General features: G+C 58.3%; 1 protein-coding gene and 2 long non-coding RNA genes across 4 annotated transcripts in view; 1 reads left to right on the top strand and 2 right to left on the bottom strand.

The window, feature by feature from the left end:
• The window catches only part of TTLL8 (tubulin tyrosine ligase like 8), an 85,071-nt gene extending 60,526 nt beyond the window's left edge, over positions 1–24,545 (top strand). The window contains 16 exon segments of the mRNA XM_019447265.2: positions 18,540–18,689; positions 18,873–18,982; positions 19,213–19,327; positions 19,582–19,626; positions 19,878–20,017; positions 20,206–20,277; positions 20,358–20,412; positions 20,872–20,912; positions 20,914–21,036; positions 21,104–21,148; positions 21,429–21,486; positions 21,695–21,858; positions 22,053–22,133; positions 22,320–22,377; positions 23,088–23,276; positions 23,550–24,545. Coding sequence (XP_019302810.2) covers positions 18,540–18,689; positions 18,873–18,982; positions 19,213–19,327; positions 19,582–19,626; positions 19,878–20,017; positions 20,206–20,277; positions 20,358–20,412; positions 20,872–20,912; positions 20,914–21,036; positions 21,104–21,148; positions 21,429–21,486; positions 21,695–21,858; positions 22,053–22,133; positions 22,320–22,377; positions 23,088–23,276; positions 23,550–23,575 — 1,472 coding nt within the window. The 3' untranslated portion in view covers positions 23,576–24,545.
• LOC109265755 (uncharacterized) lies at positions 13,460–20,006 on the bottom strand. 2 transcript variants are annotated; one of them, XR_008419454.1, is made up of 3 exons: positions 19,895–20,006; positions 18,521–19,494; positions 13,460–14,101 (listed from the first exon to the last, which is right to left on the bottom strand). It is a non-coding gene; the product is annotated as an uncharacterized LOC109265755 (long non-coding RNA). The 2 variants fall into 2 exon arrangements; XR_008419455.1 differs by having other exon boundaries at positions 18,521–18,786; positions 19,895–19,995.
• On the bottom strand, positions 21,030–25,601 carry LOC109265753 (uncharacterized). Its single transcript, XR_002079352.2, has 3 exons — positions 25,345–25,601; positions 22,433–22,968; positions 21,030–21,783 (listed from the first exon to the last, which is right to left on the bottom strand). It is a non-coding gene; the product is annotated as an uncharacterized LOC109265753 (long non-coding RNA).
• Between the last annotated feature and the right edge of the window lie 725 nt (positions 25,602–26,326).

Below are 26,326 nucleotides of genomic sequence, written 5' to 3'. Positions count from 1 at the left end.
GGTGAGGCCCTGGCCCAGCATGGAGGGAGGCTGGGTTGTGGGCTCTGGAGACTGGGCCAGGGTTGCAGGAGGGCAGGGACCACGGCCTTGGGCGATGTTCATTGGCAGGTGCTATCCTTGGGGCCGAGGCTCCTTCATCCTGGGTCCACTTCATGGGGCACGTGGGCCAGTGCAGCTGCACCGTCCCAGGGGCCCACCCGTGCAGGGCGTCCAGCCTGGGGATGGTGCCACTCAGAGTCAGCTCCCCTCCAAACCTGGGGTGCCCTGTTGGGGTTCCAGGCAGATCCCCAGCCGTCTATCGCTTCACGTGCCCCCACTCGGAGCATGATGCCCCCCCCCCCCCCAGGGCCGGAGACGCTCACACCTGCCCACCAGATGCAGGAAGGAGCCCGGACACGGAGTCTGGGCCTGCCCAGGCGGGGAGGAGACACAGGGGTCCCAGAGCCATGCCTCCGTTCTTTCCTTCCTGCTGCCCTGAACGAAGGCTGGAGCAGACTAGGTGCCGTGAGCTTCTGCCTGGAAACGTCCACACACAGAAGGATTCCGATGAGAAAAAAAGGCACAGGGTGATTCCTGAGCAGAAGCCAGGCCCCGGGTGTCGTCCTCTGGGCTGAGGGCTCAGCGGAGGGCGCAGCCTCTCGCGTCTGAGGGGTGAGGCCCTGGAAGTGGCGTGGGGTCCCAGGTCCCGCTCCGGGAGAGAGTTCTCCTGCACGGTTGGCTCTTGGCACCTGGGAAGACCCAGCCAAGCTTAACAACCGCGGCCATCGGCCCCCCATCCATCCCCCACCGTCAAGATGAGTGCCTGAGAAATGGGGGTACACCCAGGAGCCACGGGGCACGGGGGACAGCTCCCCAACCCCATGGGCCCACAGCCAGCCCTGATCCAGAGACTAGCCCCGAGGGGCACCCAGTAACCTGAAACCCCAAAGACTCGAGGTTCCAGATGCCTCCTTTGGCACCCTAAAACTGCGTGGGCCTCTGGCCAGAGTCCGAAGGCCCCACAGCCTGAGCCAGGACCTGGCAGGAAGCTATGGGGCTGTGGTTTCAGCCAGCCCACTTGGGCTCCTTTCCACCAGGATGGGGAGTGTCTGCCCCAGGGAGCAAACTCACTCAAGACTCTCCCGTTTGTCTCTGGGGCTGGAGTGCAGGCTGCACAGGCAAGCGGCAGCTTCACAGGACCTCCCGCAGGCTCGCCCCATGCGCGCGCACACCGTGCTCCCTGGCAGCTGTCACTCGGGCCGGATGCCCGCTGGGCACGCTGTGGCGCTCCTGGCCCTGACCTGGAGCACTTACCAGAGCCTGGCCATCCCCCAGATTGCAGAATGTGGCCTCTCCTGTTCTCAGGTGAGCCCCGGCCCCCCCCCCCATGCTGTGCATGGTCAGGTGGGCTCCCCTGCTCTCCGGTGCGGTGCGAGGGCGTCGGTTCCTCCACAGGGGGGCACTGGCCTGGCACCCCCACACGAACACGGGCGGCAGGCAAGGGGCGCGGGAGGCCCTGGGCGATGAGGGGGCCGAGGGGGGCCTGGGAGCCCCTGCGGGGTGCCGGGCCCAGCCTGCAGCGCTGCCCTAGGAAACGTTTGCTGAGAGCCCCCGGGGTGGGGGCAGGCTGGCGCACCTGCGAGCCGTCCCTCTGCCAGGAGCCTCCCGTGGCCTCGGCAAAGCATGTTTCGGCATCCACGGTGCGGGGCTTGCGCGCACAGCCCGCTCAGGGAAGGCTGCGGGAGTGTGCCCCCCTGGACCGGAGGGAGCCGCAGGGCAATGATGCAGCTCAGGAAGGGTGGCGGCCGTGGCGGCCCGGGACTTTCGCACGGGCCAGCTGACTCAGCCTTACCTGAGGGAGGCGTTCAGCAGCACCGTGACCCAGGCGGTGCCCCCGGGCCCACCACTGGTCTCGGCGCGGTGGGGACGCAGCCTAGAAGGTGTCGTGGGAACAGTGGGCGATGCAGCAGGGACATGCGCACAGAAAGGACATGAACATGGGGCGGAGGGAAGTCTGAGGGCCCACTGCGTGCCCTGTGACCTTGGGGATTTGTGTTCTAACTGGTACAGCGCACAACAGAAGATGTCGGTGGTGCTGACTGTGAAGGGGACTGGGGTGGCCTCCAGGGGCGGTGCCCAGGCCACCCTGGAGGCACTTGAGGACGAGTTCCCTCTTCTGGGAGGAACAGCAGCCTCACAAGCCCTGGGAGTGTATCCAGCAGAGGGTCCGGGGAGCTCAGCGAGGGGCTTGTGGGGTGGGGGGGGGGGGAGAGCAGGGGGCCAGGCAGGGGCACGGGGCTCAGATCCGAGGTGCAGGGACCCGTGAGTGCCCAGGACAGTCTCCCTCTGGCTGCTGGTGGGACCGGTGGGTGCAGAGGAGACAGCTGGGCCCAGGTGGGGGGGATGGTGGTCTGGGCCCCACCCACAGGGAGCTGGCTTGGTGGGGGGGGGGAGGATCCCGTGCACAAGGTGACATCAAAGTGGACCCTAGAACCCGACTTCAGCTTCTTGGCTGCTGGAGATGTTTCCTGAAGTGGGAGGCCCGGGGGAGGGGGGCAGGTTTCGGGGAAGGAACCTTGGTTTTGCCATCAGACATGGAGAGCTGAGGGTGAGGGCAGCTGGGTGTGAGTGGAGGCCGCGCTGGGCCCCAGCCAGGTCCCACATGGGGACAGGATGGGGTAGGACTTAGCCCCTTCGACCCAGCGGCTGTGAGAGGAGAAAAAATCCTGGAGAAAAAGGGAGGAGGGGTAAGGGGAGAGCGGGGGCCCGGAGGGGGCAGGGTACGCAGCGCGGGGAAAGGGGGTCACTGCGCACTCAGCCAGGCCCCGCGGCCACCTCGGTGCCCGGATGGGGGCGGGGTTGGGGGAAGAGGGGGTGAGGGGGCAGGTGAGTGGTGGGGGAGGGGCCCGCAGCGGGCTCAGAGGAGGGGTTTGCTCGAGAAAGGAGGCGAGCAGGGAGAGGGGGGCAGCCTCTGGCGACCCCTGCGCCTGCGCCCAGACCCTTCCAGCCCACAAGTTCCCACGGGAAGACTGTTCCGGGGCCTCGGGAAGCGTTCCGTGAAAACCGTCCTTGCTGAGCTGACTTCGAGAGCTGGGGGGACAGAAGCAGAGGACCCCAGAGCCAGCGATGCCCGCGGCGCGGGGCAGGGGCATCGGTGCTGAATGCGCCCTGGTGCTTGGGGTCACGGCACCGTGGGCTGCGCAGAGCAGACCCGCCGGGGCCGGTGGAACCCAGGACAAGGTCCTGTCCTCCGGCTGGGGCTGGAGCTCGGGGCCGGTGGGGGCAGCTTGGGGGGAGGGGAGAGACGCAGATCCCGCCCCAAAGACATGCTCCTGGAGGGAGGGTCCCTGCGTGCAGACAGCCCCCAGCCTGGCCAGGGAAGCCCCGAGAAGTCCGACGGAAAACCCCGGGGAGGTTGGGGCGCGGCTACTTCTCCGTCCCCACCCCACCCACGGCAGGGCCCTGGGGCTCTCAGCCAGCACCCCCCCCCCCACGCCCCACTCCCTGCCCCACTGGAGTTCCTGGTACACCAGCGACCCTGGGCCGCATTGCCCACAGGTGCTTTTCTGGCCTGACCTTTGTCCCTGCTCGTCCCTCTTTCTGTGTCTCAGAGGGGAGAGGGTCTGGGCGCTGAAGGGCCCACCGGCAGACGGCAGCCACCAGCGGGGGAGTGGGGGTGGGGTGGGGAGGGTGGGGGGATGTTGTTTAAGACACAGGGGCAAACAGGCAGTCCCCAGAGGGCAGGAGGTGCCCAATGGCCAGGACACAGGCATTCCACCTCTGGGGCAACACCCGGGCCCCTCTCCCTCTTGGAGCTCCGGGGTAGGGGTGGGGGCCGGTTTTAGGCTCAGGTCACAGGTAAGACCGTGCATGCCAAGGAGAGATTCCCAGCATCTGAGGCTGAGGCAGGCAGCGAGGGTGGCCAAGGGCCCAAGCCACTGCCCCTCCCTCATCCCCCTGGGGCTGCAGATGGGGCCCTGCTCCTGCTCCCCCTTGTCCCACCTCCAGGGCCCACTCCTACCCTCCCACTCCTGGGCTGCCGTGCCCCGGGGACCACTCCGTCCCATTCTGGAGAGAGCACCCCGGTTGGCTCAGCCTTTCCATCTGAGCAGAGCCCTCTTGCCACCCCCTGGGTCAGTGCCCTTGGGGTCCGGCCGTCGGGGTTCTGCTCCTCACCAGGGGGCCATGGGCAGGGCTGCCGGGGTCAAGGCATCCAGTCTGGTCTGCTCCTCTGACCTTGGCAGGTTTTGGGGGAACTGGAGATTGGGGGTGGGGGGACACATCAGCAGCCTCCAGGGAGATAACGGTGGCCAGAAAATGGGGGTGGTGACAGCAGGGTGAAGAAGGGCGGGGAAGGCCGAGTACAGCATCACACAGAAAACAGGTGTTGGTGGAAAACGAGTTGAGCCGACTCCCTGGCTTTTACAAATGCACCATCGTGGCGGAGGATATTGATATCAGGGGCAAACTGTTGGGGCCACCTTCACAGCTTTCCTGTACATCTAGCACTGTCCCAAGCTAGAAAGTGTATTTGGACTGGGGGCGGAGCGGGCGATGCAGCCGCCAGTAGCCGCGTCTCCACGGATCCAAGGGGCAGGACTGGGCGTGGCTTGTAGTCTCCATTTCCCCACCTGTGCTACCAGAGGCAAGTGCCGGGGCTCCGTCCTGAGCCCCCCAGCTGTCCGTGCTTCCTGGGTCCGCGGAAGGTCAGCTCTCCCGGAAGGGAGCAGAGGGCGGCCGCTCCTCGCTGCCACGTGTGGGGGCCGTGGCGCACAGGCCCCGCGCAGCGCGGCGCCCCGGGGCCCCAGCCACCCCGCCGCACCCCCGCCGGCACTCTCCCCAGCTCCGCCCTGGGGCGTCACGGCCCACCCGTCACAGTGAGGTCCGCAGCCTGGACGTCCAGCCACCTCCCCCCACGGGCCCCGCGTGAATCCGGTGCCCAGTTCAGACACCCCCTGTTCACGGGCCCCTCCGTCAGGCAGCGGTCTGGTGGGGGTAGGAGCCGCGGAGGGGGGAGGCCAGCCTGGACGGGGAGTGTTCACGTGCTCTCAGCGGCCCTTGCTCGGCGTATTCCCGTGGCCCACGAGGCCCTGAGCACGCCTGCAGATTTCCTGATTCCTCTGGGGTCCCCCACACCCTTCCTCAACATCTAACCTAAAGTGTAGTTTGCCGATGTCTCACAGTCTGGGTTGTGTCCCCGGCCTCAGAATGCGGGCTCCTCGAAGGCAGGGTGCTTCCCCATTTTCTTTCATTCGCGAACCCCAGCACCTAATCAGTGCCTAGGAGGTACTCAACCAAGGTTCGCCTGAAGAATGAACTGGGGGGTAGGGATGCCTGGGTGGCTCAATCGGTTGAGCATCTGACTTCAGCCTAGGTCATGATCTCACAGCTCCTGAGTTCGAGCCTCATGTCGAGCCCCGTGTCAGGCTCTGCGTCGGGCTCTGCGCTGACAGCTGGGAGCCTGGAGCCTGCTTCGGATTCTGTGTCTCCCTCCCTCTCTGCCCCTCCCCCACTCGCATTCGGTCTCTGTCTCTCTCAAAAATAAACATTAAAATTTTTAATAATAAAAAAAAGAACGAACTGGGGAGCTTCCGGCACCAGCAGCAGAAGTTGGGAAGTAGTTGGCTCGGGGCCGGTCTGTCGGGTCCGGGCCCCACAGTTTCCTGACTGACCACTGAATGCGAGGCCTTGGGCTGGGCTTCTGCGGAGCCAGAACACGTGGACACGGAGGAGGAATGGGGGACTGTGGCACCCCCAGGCCCCTGCAGAGAGCGAGGGGCCGGGTGACTCTCCTGGCCCTTCGGGGCTGGGTTCAGGGGGCGGGACAGCAAGCGGCCGGGCTGACCTGTCACCCTCTCTCGTTCTGTCCTCAGGGCTTCGCCTGCAAGAACCGAGTGAACCGTGAGTACATCTCGGGCAGAGGGGGACTGGCTGCCTTTCCGGCCCTCATCCACCCAGGTCACCAGGGTCCCCTGTCCCCTCCCAGGGGCCAGAGCAGGGAGGCCTTCCTGCTCTGCACGGGCCTTCCCTGCCTGCCTCACAGGACAGAGCGTCCCCCGGATGTCCCTGCCCACCACCTGGCGCACGTGGGCAAGGCCCCCAGCTCACGACAGCGGTGTGCCTGCAGACACAAGTCGCCCCTTCCTGCTTCGTTGGACGAGGCCACCTTCCAAAGGGGCCACGCGAGTTGCCGCCCCAGCAGGAGTATCTGGAAACCTCCATTTCCTCTTGTCAACTTGTCCAGTTTTGTCCAGTGCAAAATGGCCCCCATTTAAATATAGCTTCGTTGTCAGTCACGGCCTTGGCCGCATGGGTGAGGTCCCGCGTGTCCCTGGGGTGCCCCTCCCACCAGAGCGCTTCCCCGTTTCCCTTTGACCCGTAAGGCCGCGGACGAGTTTTCCAGTTTGATGCGGTCTCATTTACCAGTCTCCTCTTAATGGGTTTTGTGGATCTGGGGGGATCTTGCAAGAAATTCTTCCCGGTCCTGAGGTGGTGACACCGTCTCCCGGTTTCCTGCTTTGCTGTGTTTCTAAGGGTTTAAAAGTGTCGTTTTCCTTTAGCTCTTTAATTCCCTGGGGTCTGTTTGCCGCCGGGGCTCCATCAGCGGCCCGACCACTTACCGCTCAGGTTGTGCGCTTACTGCGCCCACGCGGGGTCCGCTTTTCCAGCGGGGGGAGGGGGTGGCTGCCTCTGATCCCAGCTGGTTCCCGACGAGACGAGCGAGTCTCCCTCGTTCCTTTCTTTCCTCACCTGTGCCGCGAGATGCGGTGGCGGTGCGCGCCCGCGTCCCTGAACCCGCAGGTGCAAACTGGGCGGTGGGGGTGACACGGGGGCGTGGCCCCGGGTGAGCTGGCTTATCTGCTGCTGCGCCCCCGATGGCGGGGGTGGGGGGGGCAGGGGGTCCCAGCCATTGATGACCCCCCGCGGGAAGGCGCACCTGCCCCCCACCCCGGCCCCCAGACCCGCGGCGGGAGCCGGCTGTCGGTGCCCCCCCAGTGCCAGGACCCCTCGTGAGACGGCCCCACACCGGGGAGCTTGAGGCCGAACAGAGCGAGGACCGCAGAGGACGTGGACCGGGCGGGGGGCGGGGGAAAACCGTCACCCCGCTTCCAAACGCTGCACCAACACGACAGGAGAGGGCGCTCTGTGGCCGGAGCTGCGCCTCCTGCGGGAAACTCAGGAAAACTGGTGTCAGGGACAGAGGCCAGACCCCTCACGGTGACATAAAAGGGTATAAGGAATGTAACAACGTCCCAACAGATAATGGAGGTGCACCAGAAAGGCACGCGAACTGTAAACTTTTATTTCAAAATTAGAAATTCTCGGAAGCGAGGTGACAGCACACAGAATGAGAAATAAAGGAAAAATAATTTTAGAAATGAAGACTTACAGTAGAAGAACCTGCGTGAACAGACCCGATACTAAACACCCAGAAGGGATACAAGGTGAAAAGGGGAAATTTACAAAAATAAAGAACTGAAAGAGAGGTTAAAATGATGTGTGAATAGATGGTATGTGTCGTAGGTTGGCAGAGAATGTCCAAAATACAGCTGATGTGCATTTCTTCTTTCTGAAGAAGCAAACCAAGGCCACAGAACAGATACTAAGAACTACACTTCCCGGAAGATTTCAAAAAAAATTTTTCTTGAAACTAGCTATTGAAAAGGCAAACCATGAACCCAAGAATATGGATTCTGAATATCTAACACCAAAACGTATTCTGGTAAACTTACTGGATCATAAAAAGAGAGAAATCTTTTGGGCAGGTAGGCAAAAAGAGCAGACAACTTACAGTGGAAAGAAAAGCATATTAGATCAGACTTTTCAACATTTTCCACCAGAAGGACGGTCAAACCCTAACGCACGGTGCAGTGAATATTACCACAATATTGTATTCCAGTCATCAGACTTGCTAAGGGACTGGATCTTAATTATCCCAAACTCAAAAAAGTAAAGATAATTATGTGACCCGGTAGAGGTGCGGTGGACACATCAGCCACAGTAGTGTATAAATGTGTCAGATCGACGGGTTGTGTATCTTAAGTTTACACAATGTTGTGTGTCAGGTATATTTCAATGAAAGAACAGCCAACGTTCACGTACAGCACAACAAGCAGGGACACCGGGAATATTTCCCCCAGGGGCCCCTATGAGGCACCTGCTAGGAATCTGTTCCCATGAGGAACAGCCAAGCCGCCTGATGAGACGAACGTGGGAATTAGGTGTGTAAATTACATACGCGGCTATTTGCGAGACTGTATGTGACAAGAGAGACAGTACGGAATGTCACGGCTTTATGTTCTGATGATGTAGGTAGGGAACAACCATGAAAAATGGGGAAAGATGAGAAAAGTATATGCCAAGACATGTTTTTACCGTTTTCTCATTATCCTGACTGTTGGCGCCGTGACTAAGACTTGGCGCCTGTAACGTTGTTTGGATACAGCCAACGACAGTTAGGACGGGTTTGCCTTGTATTATCTCGTGTCCCTGAGCATCCACATTTCAGCATGGAAGAAAGGAGAGGCAGATGTCATATAGAAAAGGTGAAGTAAAACCTTTACTCTGAATTGGTAGCATAAGTATGACCTCGTGAGTCATACTTACATTTATATAAATATATTGCCACTCTTTCCACAGAAAAATTCTAGAACCAGTGACCAACGCATAGCCATGAGCCTCCCTAGTGCCCAGACTGTGGTCTTAAAATACCATTTCCCACCAGAAGGAACCAGGCAGGGCTTCTGAGAGAAGTGGCTGATTCCCAGTCTGGGGCAGAATGAGTATGGAAGAACCTGGGACATCTTGTCATACCAGAGAGCGGGGAAGCTATCAAAGACTGTGGTGCTTGTCAAAGGTACTTGGGAGACATCCTGAAGACCCTATTCGCCAAGTGGATATTATTTGAGCTTTAAAAAAAGAACAAGAATCGCAATAAATTGCAACCCATGTGTAAACCCATGTATTCATAATGATACCGTTAAAAAAAAACAAAAAAGGAACTCTTCATCCTCTCTGGAGGACAGGGAATCAATTCATCATCTTGAAAACTGGGAAAATAAAAGGAAAGAATCAAGCCTTGATTCTGCCTTGTGTGAATGCCACCTTGGAGTAAGTAGGTATTCCAGCTCATAAGTGGAAACAAAACCGTAGAATTCGATCACCATTTTGCATCTCCCAGTGACAGAAGTGCTGGTGACAGCTAGCACTGTCACATGTCACATGTGGCCGAGGTCCAGACACAGCATGCCTCCTTGTGATGGCATTCAACACCAGCTCTAGCCTGCTAAAGATCTAGACCCTGAGAGCAACCAGACCTCTGGGTCCTGCTGCTGATTTGCCAGGAATACAAGGGCCTCAAGACGGGTGCTGGGCTGCACCCCTGAGGGCGCCTGGCCGGGAGGCTGATTCGGCAAAGGGGAGGAGACACGTAGACAGCCTGGATAAGCCAAGTTTGACAAATGGACAAGCCTCAGGTATAGTGTGTGAAGAGTGTGATCAAACCATAAAGAAATGCAAAATCGTTACGACGGAAGTCAGCGTGCTGGTTCTGGAGTGAATGACGGGGTTTGATTGGCTGGGGACTGGCCGTCTGGTGATGATCAGGCCATCTGCTCTGTGATAATTCACAAAGCTGTTTTTTGGGGTGAGCTTTTCGGTATCTAATTTTCATTTTTACATTAAAAAGCTTTAAAAAAAGGGTCCTAACATTTTATACGCTCTCACTCCTCCAATATGAATTTTTGATTATTTGTCAAATTTACTGAAAATATCAGTAGGTATTTTCCAATGTGTGTATTTTTTAATATTACCGAACAATTAACTCAGTTCCATGTTACCTGGACCATCAGTTTAGCCTCAGAGCCCCCAGGTTAGGGGGGCTTACCTCATTAACATAAATTCAGGTGTGGTTGAAAGTGGTTTGTTCTAAAGGACCAAAGACACCTTCCAGGCTCTTATCTCTTGGGAAATTCCAAGGGTTTTAGGATCTCTGCACCAGATAATGGGCACAGACCAATATATATTTATTATTAGTTACAACATTACACATTTTGATAGGAATTGCATCGAATTTATTACTTAATTTGAAACAGAAATGACATCAGAGTTGAGTCTTCCAACCATGAACATGGTATGCCTTTCCACTTATTTACGTCTTCCTCAAAACATTCATTTATGGTCTTTACAGGCAGAAGGATACTGTAAACGGTTTCCTTATTTTATTGTATTTTCAGGTTGGTTTTGCTTGTGTAGAGCAATGCTGTTTTTGTATATTGATCTTGTGTCCAACACATTTGTTAAAAACTCTTTGTTATTTCAGGGATGCCTGGGTGGCTCAGTTGGGTAAGCGCCCGACTCTAGATTTCAGCTCAGGTCATGATCTCACAGTTCATGAATTCGACCCCCACGTTGGGCTTAGTGCTGGCAGCATGGAGCCTGCTTAGGATTCTCCTCTCTTCCCTCTCTCTGCCCCTCCCCAGCTCTCTCTCTCTCTCCCAAAAAACAAAACAAAACAAAACACCTCTGTTATTTCTAATAAATTTCCCGTTGAGTCTCTTAAGTTTTTATGTATAAGTAATTGCATATTCTACGAATGATGACAGTTTATAAACGTATGGTTTTTGTTTGTTTCTGGTCTTATGGCCCTGGCTCCAATCACCAAGACAATGTTGAATGGGGAACCCTTGTCTTAGTTCTGATATTTATGGCAACGACTCCCCAGGCTTACCATCAAATATCAGGTGTATGAGGCCTTTGAAGTAGACGGCCTTGATCTAGACAAGGAGGTGCCTTCCTTTTCCTAGTTTTTTAAACATTCTTTTTAAACTTTGTGCATCTGTGAAGATAATCATATAGTTTTCCTCCTTTAATCTTTTAATGAGGTGAATTGTCCTGATAGATTTTCTCATGTTGACCACACTTACAGTCCTGAAACAAATCCTATCTGGTCATGTCTACTAAATTATTAAATCAAGTTGCTAAAATTTTATTTAGGATTTGCAACCATGTTCATAAGGGAGACTTTTACTTTATTGTGTGAGCCTTTTCAGAGCTAGCTGTGACCTCTGTCCTGCCCCTTCCCTCCCCTTCTGGGACGCCCTCAGACTCATCTTGGCCATTTTACTTCTTCACATTTCTTCATGTGTCTGCTGTGTTCCCCCCACACCCCACCCCCACCTTTTTTCTCTCTGCCGCCCTCTGGATCATTTGCTGTGATCATTCACTTCTCTAAGTCTCTGTTTGCTGAGGTCCAGTCCGCTCTTAAAATCGTTTGTTGCATTTTTAATTTCTATTTCTGTGGGCTTCATTTCTAGAAATTCTGTTTGTTTCTTTGGAATGTGCTTGGTCCCTCTTTGTAGTTTTCCCCACTGCACGTTTTTTCAAGCTTGTCTCAGCATGGTTGGTCTGTGGCTCACATCCGAGGTACCTGTCACCGGAAGGCTCTGGGGGGTTGTCCAAAGCCTGTTTCTGCTGGTTCTCCCTCTTGGCACTTTGTTTTCTGGCCTATTTATCTTTAAATATGTCTGCTCCCGCCTGGGTGGCGCAGTCAGTTAAGCATCCAACTCTTGATTTTGGCTCAGCTCATGATCTCATGGTTCACGAGTTCAAGGCCCCGTGTGGGGCTCTGCGCTGACAGGGAGGAGCCTGCTTGGGGTTCTCTCTCTCTGCCCCTCCCCCACGTGTGCTCACTGCCTCTAGGGCTCTCGCTGTCTCTCTCTCTCTCTCAAGATAAATAAACTTAGAAAATAATTTGTGTGCTCAGTGCCCTTGAGAAATGATTCTTGGCATTCTCCGAGGCCTAGGATGAAGGGGTTTCTCCAGCCCAGATTCACGTCTGTTTCTGAGCAGTACCCAGCGGTAGTGCCTGACTGTCAGGGCCATCGGGACCATTTTGAATTGAAAAACAGGTTGAGGTCTCACGGACCTTCCTAGAGATGCAAGCCAGGGCTGGGAACCAGCACCCTAACCCACCAGAGGTTCCGGGAAGCTCTCTCTTCCTCCCTGCCTGCTCAGACCAGCCACCGCCACACGGGGCCAAGGGTTGGGGTGTCCCTCCCGGCTCCCCCCACCCAGGGCGACACGGGGGCAGCTCTGTGATGCCCTCAGCAGACGTGGCTTCCTGTGCACTGCATCCCTCTGCCCTTTCTCAGACTGTGGCCTGAGGATCCTGATTCTTTCATCACCTTCCACAAGCTTTGGGGAGGCTTTTTATATGTACGGCTTTTCGTCCAGCGGTCGCTGTCTTCAGCAGCAGGCTGGCCCAAAGGGCCGGGTCCACCGCGTCGCGGGAAGCGAACCTCCGCTTGTTTTTAAACACACAGAAGCTTTCTTTCTCCCCCTCTTCCTTTGTCAATATGCATTTGAATTCACCATCGTGTTTGACCAACTCCTGTGTTCCCTGTTCCCTTTTGTAACCTACTTCTTCCTTTTGGGGTCCTATTTCTGCTTTTTAAAATACATCTGTTAGGCCTTCTTCTAGTAAGGCCTTGCGGCAGTTCTGAAAACCGTTTAGAGACCAAGTGTGTTTACTTCTCCCTGGGTCTTCGTGACAGACTTGGGGTTCACGATGAAATCCACAGAACGACAGTGTCTTGTTTTCCGGTTTTGCACCACAAATAGTCGAGCATGCCTGGATCTCTTCGCCTTTCCTCTACATACTCTCTCCCCATTTTGTCAGCTAATTTGGGACAAGAGCCTACTCTTAGACATTTTATTTTAAATAAGCAGCTGTCCGGGGTGCCTGGGTGGCTCGGTCAGTTAAGCGTCCGACTTCTGCTCGGGTCATGATCTCAAAGTTCGTGGGTTTGAGACCCACATCGGGCTCTGTGCTGATGGCTCAGAGCCTGGAGCCTGCTTCGGATTCTGTGTCTCCTCTCTCTGCCCTTCCCCCACTTGTGCTCTGTCTCTCAAAAATGAATATATGTAAAAAAAATTTTTTTTAAATAAGCAGATTTCCATCCATATAGTTCACTATTTTCCACGCTGACCACGAGCCTTTCTTTTCAATGGCTCTACCTTTTTTTTTTAAGATTTTATTTTTCAGTAATCTCTACACCCAGCGTGGGATTCGAACTCCCAACCCCCAGATCAAGAGTCACGCGCTCCTCCAACTGAGCCAGCCAGGCGCCCCAAGCCTTTTTAAAAAAATTATTGCTTTGGGGCGCCTGGGTGGCGCAGTCGGTTAAGCGTCCGACTTCAGCCAGGTCACGATCTCATGGTCCGTGAGTTCGAGCCCCGCGTTGGGCTCTGGGCTGATGGCTCGGAGCCTGGGGCCTGTTTCCGATTCTGTGTCTCCCTCTCTCTCTGTCCCTCCCCCGTTCATGCTCTGTCTCTCTCTGTCCCAAAAATAAAATAAACGTTGAAAAAAAAAATTAAAAAAAAAATTATTGCTTTATTTTTCCCACTTCTGGTCTCGTATAAATTAAAAATTTTTTAAATGTTTATTTATTTTTGAGAGAGAGAGTGAGTGGGGGAGGGAGAGAGAGAGACACACACACACAGAATCCAAAGCAGGCTCCAGGCTCTGAGCCCCGAGCTGTCAGCACAGAGCCCGACATGGGGCTCAAACCCACGAACTGCAAGATCATGACCTGAGCGGAAGTCGGACACCTAGCTGACTGAGCCACCCAGGCGCCCCATGGTCTTGTACAACTTTAAACTGGGCTGGGAGAAACCCGCTCCTCTGGGGCAAGCTCAGCACCGCATCTCGCCAAGGACACCACCTGCCTCTTGTGCACATTGTAGACGAGCAGGAAGGAGGAAATTGCTTTATGGCATTATTGACATACGGCCGACCTAAAACAAACTGTATATATTTTAAATATCCAGTTTGCTAAGGTTTTACGTGAAACCTGTGAAACCATTACCTCCGTCAGGATAGTGGACAACCACATATCTGCTTTCTTTCCATAGCGATTAGCTCACATTTTCTCAAACTTTAGATGCATGGAATCAGGCAGTGGGTACTCTTGTGTCTGCATTCTTTCGCTCGGCATAATCATATCTGGATTCATCCGCGTGTGGCGTGTGTCAAAAGCCCGTCGCACTGGATGGCTATGCCACGGTCTGCTTGCCCACTCACCTGCTGATGAACATTTGGGCTGTCTCCAGGCTTTGGCTTCTAAAAACGAAACCACAATCAACATTCATGGGCAAGCCTTTCTCATCACTCTGGGGTGAATACCAAGGCATGGAATGTCTGCATCGTACAGCAGGTGTATACTTACCTTCTAAAAAATTGCCAAATCGTTTTGTAAAGTGGTTGTGACGTTTTCTGTTCCCGCCAGCAGTGTGCGAGGATTCTTATGCCTGGACATCCTTGTCTACACTTGGTGTGGTCGGTCCTTTCCATCTGAGCCGTTCTACAAGGTAACACTAGCTCATTGTGGCTTAAGTTTGCATTTCCCTAACGTCTGTCGATGTTGAGCCTTTCCTCACGGGCTTCTCTCCCACTTGTATCTTCCGTGGTGAAGAATCTGTTCAATATCACTCTTTACTGGGTTGTTGGTTTCCTTGTTATTAAATTTGGAGAGCTCTTCACACGTTCTGAATACAAGTTCCTTACCAGGTATATGATCTGCAAGTATTTTCCCTCAGTCTGTGACTCGTCTTTTCATTCTCTTACCAGCATCTTTCAAAGATGAATCTTTGGCAGGCATCCAAATGTTTTTACACGTTGTTTTTTCATTTTCATTCAGTTCAAAGTAATTTCTTATTTCCCTTTTCGTGTCTTCTTTGTCCCAAGGGTTATGTAGAAGTGTATTGTTTAGTTTTCAAATGTTGGGAAATTTTCCAGGAATATTTTATTGATTTCTAATTCCATTTTGATCAGAGAAGATGGTTTGTTTGATCTGAATCCTTGTGAATTTACTGAGACTTTTATGTGCCAGAATATAGCCTCTCTTGATAAATGTTCCATTTGAAAAGCATGCAGACTCTGCTGTCATTGGTGGGGTGTTCTGTAAATGCCAATCAAGTCAAGCTGGTAGGTTGTGTTACACAAGGTCACTCTATTCTTTCCGGTTTTCCGCCTGCTAGTTCTGTCAAGTATAGAGGAAAGACTATTGCAGCCAACTATAGTTGTGGGCTCGTCTCTTCCCCCCTGTATTTTTATCAGTTTCGTTTTACGCACTGTGAAACTATGATATTATGTGCATAATATCAGTTCTGGATGTTGTGTCCTCCTGATGAATGGTTCCCTCTGTTACTGTGAAATGAATATCCGTATCCCTGATAATATCCCATTCTTTGCCATGAAATCCATGTTGTCTGGTAACAGCTACTCCAGCTTTCTTTTGATTAGCCTTAGCATGTTGTGTCTTTTTGCATTTGTGTCTTTCTATTTAAAGTGTATGCCTTATAAGCAGTTTACAGTTGGGTGTTGCTTTTCTGTACAGTCTGAAAATCTTTGCCGAACTGTGGTATTAAACATTTACGCTTAATATGATTATGGAGATGGTTAGGTTTTTTAAATTTTTTAAATGTTTTTATTTATCTTTGAGACAGAGAGAGACAGAGCATGAGCAGGGGAGGGGCGGAGAGAGAGGGAGACACAGAATCCGAAGCGGGCTCCAGTCTCCGAGCTGTCAGCGCACAGCCCTATGCGGGGCTCGAACTCACCGCGAGATCATGACCTGAGCTGAAGTCGGATGCTCAACTGACTGAGCCGCCCAGGTGCCCCGAGACGGTTAGGTTTAACTGATCTTCTTCCTATTTGTGTTTTGTTCCATCTCTTCTTCATTAACCTTTTCTTGTTCTGCCTTATTAGTTATTTCTCTCTGTGTGTGTGTGTGTGTGTGTGTGTGATTTCATTTTATCTTCTTAGTTGACTTATTAGTTCAAACTGTTATTTTAGTGATTGCTTTGGTGTTTTTTTGTTTTGCTTTTTGGATTTTTTTTTTTTTTGGCATTTATAATATACATCTTTAACTCCTTCGAGTCTCCCTTCAAGTGGTAACGCAGCACCTCACAAATAGCCTACGATCCTACCCTTGGCAGCTCCACTTCTGCCCTCTGGGCATTTGTGCTGTTGTAGTCACACCTTCTCCCCCTCATGATTTTTTTCATCTTTCTTACACTTGGCACTCACCAAGCTTCCTGGATCTGCGAGTTTACAGTTTTCATCAAGTTGGGGAGATATCTATCACTTCTTCAAGATTTTGTTTCATCCCCCCTTCCTCTGGGGATTCTAATTACACATGCATTAAGTCACTGAAGTTGTCCTGCCAAAGCTTCTACTGTTATACCATCATCATAGTTATCTCTTTCCATTTACTTTTGGATGCTTTCTATTGCCATGTTAGCTTCCCCGGTCTTCTTCTCTTTTAATATCTCATCCGCTATTAATCCCATTTGATGTATTTTTTCATCTCAGACATTATAGTCTTTCTCTAGAAGTTGGATTTGAGATCTATCTACCCATCTATCTAATTTTCCATATCTATAATGAACTTTTCGAACATACGGAATACAATTATAATAATTGTTTTAATGTTCTTGACTAACAATTCTAATACCTGTATCAGTTTCAATTAATCGATTCTTCTCATTATAGACTGTATTTTCCTGGTTCCTTGCATGTCTTGTAATTTTTTATTGGATGGCAGACACCGTGAATTTTACCCCGTTATGTTCTGGATATGTATTTTTGTTCGTACAAATATTGTTGAGGCTTTCCTGGAATACAGTTAAGTTACTTGCAAACAGCTTAAACTTTTTGGGGTCTCGCTTTTAAGACACGTTGGGCGGGATGAGAGCAGCAATCAGTCTGAGGCTAATTATCCCCTACTGAGGCAAGACTCGCGTGGGTGGCACCTACCCAGTGCCCGGCTGAGAACGGGAACTATTCTCGGCCCCGTACGAGTGCAGGACACTCTTCCCTCAGATCCTCTGGGCCGGTTCCTCCCCTGCCTCCGGTAGTTCCCTCACGTGCGTGTGCTGACCTGTGCCTGGCAGGGTGGACGTTCTTCGCGGTTCTCTCCGAAGCCTTCTCTCCTGTCTCACACTCCGTCCTGCTAGTGCTGGTGCTTTGGTCGGCCCAGGCTCTCTGCCCGTTTCCTCGACTCAGGGAGAGTGCCGGGCTCCTCTGGATCCCCTCCCTCCACCACAGCCTGAAAACGCTCTCGAGACACTGGCGCACGTGCGGAACTCACGTATGTGTCCCCTGTGTCAAGGACATCGCTCTCCTTCTCTTCCTCGTGTCATGTCGTGAAACCACCGCTCCACATATTTCGTCTGGTTTTCCAGGCTGTGTCAGGCAGGAGGGTAAACCTCACCACCGTGACTCCATCTTGGCCACAGTGGGATCCACGGAGCCGGACTTCTTTCCCATGAACGTATTCAGATCTCATGGAGTCTGTTTCTGAAGCCAGTCAGTATGGGCCCTGTTGAGTGACAGGCTCCACAGTGCCTCACCTACCACAGCATGTTTGTCCGTGCCCCCGTGGTCGGGCCACTGCCCTCCTGCAAAGACCTGCCTTCTCAATAGACCATCTGCTTGCATTCCATCTGGAGAAGGTCCCTGAGCAGAAGCAGCCTGTGGCCCCAGGCTTGGGGTCAGATGGCTGCTCTGTGCCTTCAGGTCAGCGCCTCAGGCCTCGAGCGCTAGGGCCTTTGAGGAGCGTCCGTTCCCGCCTCGGTCTCACCGCAGAGGCGTCTGGTCGCCATCTTCCTCTGCCTCCCCCTTGATTTGCATGTCAGCGCCTCAGCCTGGTCTGACAGGCTGTGGTGCCTGCACTTCCCCTGAGTTCTGTCCCCAGTGACGTCCTCCTCATATGCCCCGTGGGGACCCTGGGGGTTCTGAGCCCCCGAAGCACCCACCGAGCACATGCACCTTCCCCTCCCTGGACACATGGTCCCACCGCGGGGTTGCTCCCTCCACCTCACGTGGCACCAGGCCTGAACGCCACTTCTCATGCCTGCAGACGAGCCACAGCCCTGCACGCAGGAGGGCACCCGGGCCGCTGACTCTGGGGGGCACAGGCCTCCCCAGCGCTCCACGGCTCGTGTGGAACCAACTCCACTGTCCCCCAAGTCCCCAGCTGCAAGCCCGGCCAAGTGAAGGCCACGACTGCTGCTCAGCCCTAGGGCCTGCCCCAGCCCCAGCCCCGCCAAGGCCTCCGGGCCAGTCCTGCCTGCACTAGGGCAGCCGCTGGCCTGTGAACAGAGCCCGAGGCTGCATGACATTGGGGTTATGACCCAGGGGCCCCTAGCAGGCCTTTTCTGTTGCTCATCTTTGAAGACGGGCGATGGGGCTTGCCAGCTTATGGGAAGGCAGGCTCCATTCACCCCTGCACCCCAGGCAGGGCAGCAGCTACCCACACTCAGGTGTGGCCTGCTCCCGGGCCTGGCCCCACTCCTGATCCCCAACAGACAGTTGGCTCAGGGGCGGGTCCACTACTCAGGGGGGGCCAGCTCCCTGATGGCTCTGGGGCGAGATGGTGAGGACCCCTCCCCAGACATGCAGCCCGAGGGCTCCCCCCAGGCCGGGCCACCCACACGGCCTAACCGGGGTGCTGGGGGAGAGCCCCGTGGCACTCACCCTCATCTCCCCTCCTCAGGGAATATTCTTAGCAGCTTCTGCCGGCAGTCCCCTTCGTCCATGTCCAGGTCCATCCTGGAGGCCCTGACGCTCTCCACTGCCATGAGGTGTGCCCCCCACGACGGTTGCTCCCTGCTCCTGCGTGTGCAGGCCTCCCTCACGCTGCACGGTGAGAGGCCTCGGGGTGTGCTGACTGTGAGGGGGGTGGGCTCCGGGCTCCTTTAGCCCCCACCATCCGACGGGCCCGGTGGGGCAGGGCGGCCCCACTAGCCGCACATCGCGGAGAGAGGAGAGGAGGACAGGATTCACTGCCCCATCTGACAAGCCCTGCCCGGTCCCTCCCTTCACCCAGAGAGCCTGCGGGGCCTGGAGGCCTGCTCCATGAGCCTCGACACCCAGGAGACCCAGTGTCAGAGCGTGCGGGTCTCAAGGGCCTCCCGCCGACTACATGTGGGGCAGCAGGTGAGGCCAGGGCCTGACCCACACCTGCCGGGCCACCCAGCCCAAGCCTTTGTCAGGCAGGGGCAGCTGTCCCGGGGCTGCCCCCCCTTCCTCGACACCTGACCGACCCGATGCCCGAGGAACCGGCACCCCCTCTGCGGAGCTCCGGCTGTGCCCGGCGGGGCTGGCCTGGCCGGGGGTGGGTAGGTGGAGACCCCAGGTGCACCTGGCTCACACCTGCACCTGCCCAGCTCCAGGTGCACTTTGAATGCTTCGAAGTAAGCGTGGCCCAGAGCCTCTACGTCACCCTGAGGACAGTGCCCCACTTCTGTGGGGTCCGGCTGGACCAACAATACCACGTGGAAGGTGAGAGCCCCTGGGGCGAGCCCCGGCACGGCTGCCGCTGGCGTCTAGGGACCGACTCGGGGTGGGACGCGCGAGGAAGGGGGCAGGGCCCCATGCTGCACAGCTCCCAGCAAGCGCCTTGGCTTAGCTCCGGGGTCACGGCCTCCCTGGAGAGGCGGGACTTCTTTCTGTGGAGCACATGGGCAGAGGCCCACCGGGGTGTGCGGCTCCTGGGGACAGAGTGGCTGGGCCCACCATTGCCTATGCGTTTGCAGACTGCAGAGACCAAGACGTGGGGAGGAACCTGCCCTTCTGCTTTGGTGAGGCCCCCTCCCCGGGTGGGACCACAGCCCCGCAGCCCCTGGGAAGCCCCGCAGGTTGCTGCGGGCACCCACCGCCCTCCCACCGGGATCTTCTGCCCGCCCCACTTGGGAGATCACGATGGGTCCCCGGGTGCCTAGGGCTGGCAGGGGTCACCACCTCGAGGCTCTCGGGACAGGTGGGGACCTGTGTCCAGTGACCTCTAGTCCCAGCGTGGCCTCCACCTGCCGCCCCGCCCGCCTTTTTGTAGCCGGGAAGTTCTCCTACTGGGTAGACCGCGGCCGCAAGGTCATTCTGGTACAGGTGCCCGAGGCTCTCGCGGACTCCGACTACTACGTGCGGCTCTGCCTCAAGTGGTTCACCTGTGAGGACGTGGGTGCCCCAGTGCGGGTGAGCCCGGCCCCGGACACCGCCTCCGGGCCCAGACCAAGTTCCGCCCCACACCCGAGCCCGGGCTCCACCCGCCCCGCAAGCCCCAGGCCCCACCCACCCCGGGCCGTCACGCCCCGCCCCGTCCCAGCCCAGGCCACGCCCACCCACCGGGTCCCCCAGCCCCTGAGCCCTCCACTCCGCTGCAGGTGACGGTGAACAGGGTCTCCCGCGCCGTCTCTCTGCCCTACAGCCGAGAGCTGCCGTGCCTGTGCCTTGAGGTCAGTGAGCGTGTGGCCTTCACTGCTGGGAGGAGACGAGGGAAGGGCAGGACCTGCGCTGACCCCGGCCCCTCCCGCAGGGCTGGTCTGCGACCCCTGACGCAGTGCGGATGCAGGCCTGTCCCTTCGAAAATGGCAAGTGCCCCGTGGTGTGGAGTAGGGGGCGGGAAAGGTGAGCGCGTCCGAGGTGCCTGGCAGGGTGGGGCCGGGCCGGCCCAGGTCCTTGAGCGTGCCTCGGGCAACACGTAGCCGAAGGGGTGTCCCAAGCAAGCCCTTTCAGTGGCAGAATCTGCAGACACGGGTGTGCCCGCGTGCGCGCGCCCAGCGTACACGTGTGCACGAGCCCCGGCCCTGCTCACCCGGAAGAAGAAGCAAGTGTTGTCGAGAGCGGCTCTCTGGGGGGTGGAGGAGCGTTACCCTGCGCTGGGCTCTGCTCCCTGACACCGCACAGGCACACGGACACACACACACACACACTTGGCCAGGGCCCAGAGACCCGCAGGGAAACTGCACCTGAGTCTCGACGTGGCCCAGCAGTCCCTGAAGCAGGTGCTGGGCTCAGCTGACTGGAGCCCCTGGGGAGGGTCCCTGCAGACACAGAGGCACTGTGGGACGCCATCCGCTACCACCCCCGGAAGCCAGGCACTGAGCTGGGAGCCCGCCTGTCCCGTGAGCGGCCACGTGAGCCTGTGCTGGCGCCCGGAGCCAGGGGCCCTCTGCCACGAGCTGGAGCACTCCGGCCGGCCGGCACGGGGCAGGGTGAGTGGCCACCGGGCGGGGTGGGGGTGGGCACGGACGGCCAGGGCCTGACCCGAGCCCCCCACAGGTGCAGTACCCGCTGGTGGACAGACAGCCCCAGCTCTGCCTGAAGGTGAGTGGGCCGGCGCCAGCCTGGAGCTTAGGGAGAGGCAGCAGGGAGGCCGGCAGAGGGGTCGGCAGAGGGATCCGGGGCGTGGGGGCGGGGACGTGCAGCCACACTCACTCCAGACCTTGCCCGGCCCTGGGGCCCAGCCTCCCAGTGACCCCTCTGCCCCCAACCCTGGTCTGACAGCGGGTGCAGCTGAATGGCTCTGCGGGAAGGAGGCCCAGCCTGCCCGAGCCCCCGGCCACCCCCCACCTGCCACAGCTCACCCCTCGTGTCCTCTCTGCAGTTCTCCACCGGCCGGGGCTTCTGGGTGAGGTGCCCTTTCGAACGACTAGGCTTCCCAGGTGAGCTCTCCATGGGGCCGCAGGGCAGGGAGGGGGCCTGCGCCTTTTGCTGTGCGGTTGCAGCAAATAACGCCCTTTTCTGCGCTCCGAGAGATGCCTCGTGGCCAGGCAGGCAGGATGACAGGGTGCCGGGTCAGTGAGAAGGGGAGTGGAAGTGGCGGGGGGCGGGGGAGGGGGGGCTGCTGGGCCTCAACGCTCCACCCCACAGCCTGGAAGATGACTGTCCGGCCAGCCGCGTCTCAGGGCCACCTCCGAGTCACCTTCTTCTCGCCCGGCGCTGCCAGCTTCAAGGTGCACCTGTGTCACCAAAGGAAGATGTGGCCCCCTGCCTGCCACCCAGCGATCCAGGCCACGCCTCTCCCTCCAGCCTCAGTGAGCCAGGCGGGGTGGGCGCCTCCCTGGGGAAGGTGGTTGACCCCTTGGCTTCCCTGGAGACCGCCCGGTGTGGAGGGGTGCAGGGCTGCTCTGCTGTGTGTGACACCTGTGTCCCTGTGCCACAGCGACACACTACGGCCGGTCTTGCCCCCCACCCCCACTTCCCGCGACCTGCCCCTCTCCCAACCCAGGGTGGCTTCATGGCTGACTCCGCGGTTGCCTTCGTGGACATCCCCAGGGACGAGGCTTGTGCCCCCAGCACCTGCATCCAGGTGGGTGGTGCCGCCCCACCCCGCCCCCACCCACCTGCTCCAGTCCCAGACCTGTTTCCCTGCCATCAGCCCACAGGGGAACTCCTGCCCCCCAAAGCTCCTCTCCAGGCTGTCGCTCTGGGGGACACGGTTGGGGTGCAGGGAGGGGGCCGCGGGCTGACCGAGCTGCCCCCCCTCCGCCTGCAGGGCTGGAGGACCGATGTGCACTTCTCCACCCCCCAGCAGCTGTGTGATCTTCAATGCAGTGAGTGCCGGGCCTGGGCCTCGACCCCGGGGGTGCGGGGGCAGTGGACGCTCACGGGCCGCAGGAGGCCGGGGCTGGACCCCATCCTCAGCTCAGAGCCGGTCGCTGGCTCTCACTCTCAGGGCGGGGGTAGTGTGCGCCGCTCGGGAGACCGGGCGCCAGTGGGGGACAGAGGGGCCACCTGCCTTGGAGTCAGGCCAGGCTTCTGAGCCAGGGCGAAGCCAGGCCGGACGGAAGGTAGGGGCCCGGCCCCACCCCCACCCCCGAGGTCCATCCTTGGGCACCCGCGGTGCAGCTTCCTCCTCCCTGCGTGTCCACCACCCCTGGCCGGGGTTCTGGTTCCAACTGTCGGGGGCCTCGGGACGTCCATCAGCCCGCCTTCACCCACCCAAGCCGCTTAGGCCCAGACTCCTGGGATCTCGGGCTTAGCAAGAGGCAGAGCGAACCGTGTAGGTCCTGGGTGTGGCCCAGGAGGGTGGCCTCTGCCTGCGGGGCCTGAGAAGGGCACCGGGCTGTTAAGTGGGAGTGGGCATCGCCACCTGCATGTGTGGAAGCCCTCTGGCTGCTGACGGAGAGTGGACGGCAGGAGCCCTGGAGGGAGAGGGAGATGGGAAGGGGCTCGCACCCAGGCCTCCGGGCGGCTCGCACCCTTTCCAAAGCTGGTGGCCTGGCCAGGGCCTCTTACACCCGTGTCTTCCAACCCCTCCCAGCCCCCAGAGGAGCTTTTCAGTCAAGTCTGGGCCCCCATTCCTCAGCCAAGATCCCCTCCAGCAGATCACAGGCCAAAGGGGCGACGGTCACCCCTGAGGGCCCGTATCTGGGGCGGGGCTCCACCGCCTGCCAGCCAGGTGACCTGGGAGCTGACCCCAGCCACTGCCAGAACCTCCATGCCACACCGGGTGAGTCCCAGGGTCCCAGGGACCGGCCTGTGAGCAGAGAGACCGGGCTGCTTTGGGGGTCTAAGTGGACTGCCCCCGAAGAAAGGACGGGCAGCCTGGAAAGGCCTGGAAGGGCCTAGAAGGGCCTGCCCAATGAGCCCGGAGCATTTGGAGCCCACGGCTCCCTCTCCTTCCCCCGGCCACACAGCTGGGGGTGAGCTGGAGGAGGCTGTGCCCCCAGACAAGGTTGGTATTGTGTAGACTGAAGCAGCACTCCCGTCCCTCTCTTTCCAGCTGCCACCCAGGGGACAGCGGACTGAGGCCAGGAGCCTCACGGAGCACAAGCAGATGCCCTGGCTGAATGCTGGGGTGCAGAGGGCTCACATCTGGGGCTCCGAGCCTCTGGCAGCAAAAGCCAGGCCTCAGAACTTAGAGGCGGCTCGCCTGCACACGGGCTGTGGGGCCGGCCACCTTGCGTCTCCCCAACCGCGCACAGCTCCCTGGGGGCCCTCAAGCTGGGCGGGGAGCTTTGGGTCAGATGAAGGGCCCTCAGCCCCTCCCTGAACCCCCTGCTGAAGGCCACGGAATGGCTGGGTGGGCTGCCCTCTCTCCTGGATGGCCTGGCCTCCGACCTGTCCTGTCTCAGCTTGGTGCAGGCTCCCTCCGGACCACCCGGGGTCACGGCCACCATCCCTGGCCCCTGCCTGAGCGCTGGAAAGCAGAGTGCGACCCCACACTTGCTATGGCTGACCAGGCTCCGTTGGCCCAGGACCACCCCCAGCCCCTGCCCAGAGCGCTCCCATACTGACTGTCCACATGCTAGCAGGGCGGCCCCCCACTGCCCAGGCGGGGCCTCCGCCCGGCCCCCTGCACCTACCCTCCCAGAGCTCAGGTCACCTTGCACAGCCAGTCGGGTCAAGGCTGGCCACTTCCTGTGGCCTCAGGAGCCACCCAAAGGGATGTGCCCTTCTCAGAAGTGTCATTAAGGGCCACTGTGTGCCATCTGTGCTCAAGGACCACAGAGGGACCCTTGGCCCTGCAGCGTGATTTCCACACCCAGGCCAGGGGTCGCCCAGCGGCCGGCCCGGCAGATGTGCCCCCACAGAACTGTCCTGCTTGCTCACAGGCACTGCCAGGCTGTCCCTCCTGCATCTGGAGTCCCCGCTCGTGTCCACCTGACCACAGTGGCCCCCCACCAGGCACCCGGGGCCTGGCCCCCTTCCCGCCCTGCAGGGGGTGGGGGGCGGTGGCTACAGCAGACCAGGAGTGGGCAAAACCAGTAAACACTTGTGCGCCTAGCTCGCCTCTTCGCTTGAGGACAGACGCGGGGTCTGCAGGGCGACGGAAGCCCTGCGGCAGGTGGGGTGGGGGAGGGTTATGGCGCCCAGCTGTACCTGTTAAAATGGGGGGGGGGGGGGCGGGATTGCCGAGGAGGCGAGGGCGGAACCACAGGCCGCAGACAGAGCCTGCTGCCCTCCCCCCGCGACCCCCACCACGTACGAGCCCCAGGCTGTCCCCCGAGGACACCCCATAGGCTGGAGATGCCAATACCTCGGCGGCCTGCCCGGGGCCATGTATGGGAGGGACAGTGGGAGGAGAGGGGTGTGCCGCTGGTTCACCCCTGCTGGCGCTCAGCCCGGAGATCCGCCCCCCACACTGAAGGGGCGGAGCAAGGGGGCGCCCTTTCCTGCAACCCCCTCCAGCGTCTGGTCCCCGAAAGGGGCCGTGAGAGGCCGGGTCAAACAGGAGCTGAAAGGAGGGTGAAAGGGGGGTGGGCGGAGGGGCAGAGAGGCCTCACCCTCGGGTCCCAGGCCACCCACCCCCATCCCAGGTCAGGGTTTCGGGGGGTGGCGGGCTGTGGTCTGCGCTCACCACGTTTTCGCATTGCCCGGCCCTTGGAGGCGAGGGGTCCTCTTACCCCCCCCCCCCCCCAACACCGTCTGCCCGCGGTGCCCCCTCCCCGTCAAGGCGCAGGGCAGGGAGGGGGACTGAGCGCTGGCTACGGCTGTGCCGCCCCTGCCCTGCGTTCCTGCTCCCCTCACCTGGACCATCCGGGCTCGGACCCAGGGCTACCCCGGAAAATCCTCACCTGCCGGGAGGTGGAGCAGGGAGGGGGTGCGGGAGCAGACCAGAGGCGGGCGCCTTCAGGACTTGCGGGAGCCCTGGCCTTCCACGGGTGGGGGAGACCGAGGCCCAAACAGGCTCTGACTGCGAGCCTGTCGAGGACATTCGGGGCTGTAGGGACTGGGGTGAGGAGGGGCCTCCTCGGGCACGGCTTCCCGGCTGTCCGCGTGTGTGCTGCCACCAAGTGGCAGTGGTGCTCAGGGATCAACCTCCAAGCCAAGATCTTAGGCCACACCCAGCGCCCCCTGGCCTGGCAGGCCCGCTTTGACCCGTAACACCCTCCCCCATCCCAGGCCACTCCTGTCCAGGAGAAAGATGAGAGGAACTCAGGCCCCAGGATGGGAAGGGCTAAAGGTAGGTGGCTAGGTCACCCCCGCCGGGGCTCTCACTTGACCCACAGGGAGTCTTTGGGACATCTGTGTGCCTCATTCATTCACGCATTCATTCACCCATTTCTCAAGCAGGTGCTGAGTACCACTGGGTGCCCCACTGACCCAGCATCAGGAAGTAACATTGACAAAGATCCCCGCCCTTGCAACTGGGGACCAAGCCTGGGTCTGCCCTGGACCGAGGGCCTGATTGGGTCAGGATTCTCAGTCCTGAAGCCCAGGCAAACGGGGACCGTTCATCACCCTGCCAGGAGCTGAGTTTTGCGTGCGGGAGACAGACGACTAAATACATACATTATATGGGGTGCCCCGCGCCAGGCTGAGGCTGGGGAGAACGAGGCGGGAAAGCAGACAGGAAGTATGGGAGAGGGTGCCTTGTGAGCTGAGACTGCAGAGGCGAAGGGCCATGAGCTGCCTGGTTCTAACGGGATCTGACAGGTGAGAGATGGGATCTGACAGGCAGGCAGGTGGGGCCATGGGACGTCCAGCATGGACACCATGGGTATGAGCAAAAATGACCAACATTTCGGCCTCAGTGACTGGAAGGCAGAGCTCCAT

This window comes from Panthera pardus, unplaced genomic scaffold (genome assembly GCF_024362965.1).
Source record: "Panthera pardus isolate Hobbes unplaced genomic scaffold, ASM2436296v1 HiC_scaffold_6, whole genome shotgun sequence".
Classification (NCBI taxonomy): Eukaryota; Metazoa; Chordata; class Mammalia; order Carnivora; family Felidae; genus Panthera; species Panthera pardus.
The sequence above is the reverse complement of the archived record's forward strand: the minus strand, read 5'-3'. Positions and strand labels throughout refer to the sequence as shown.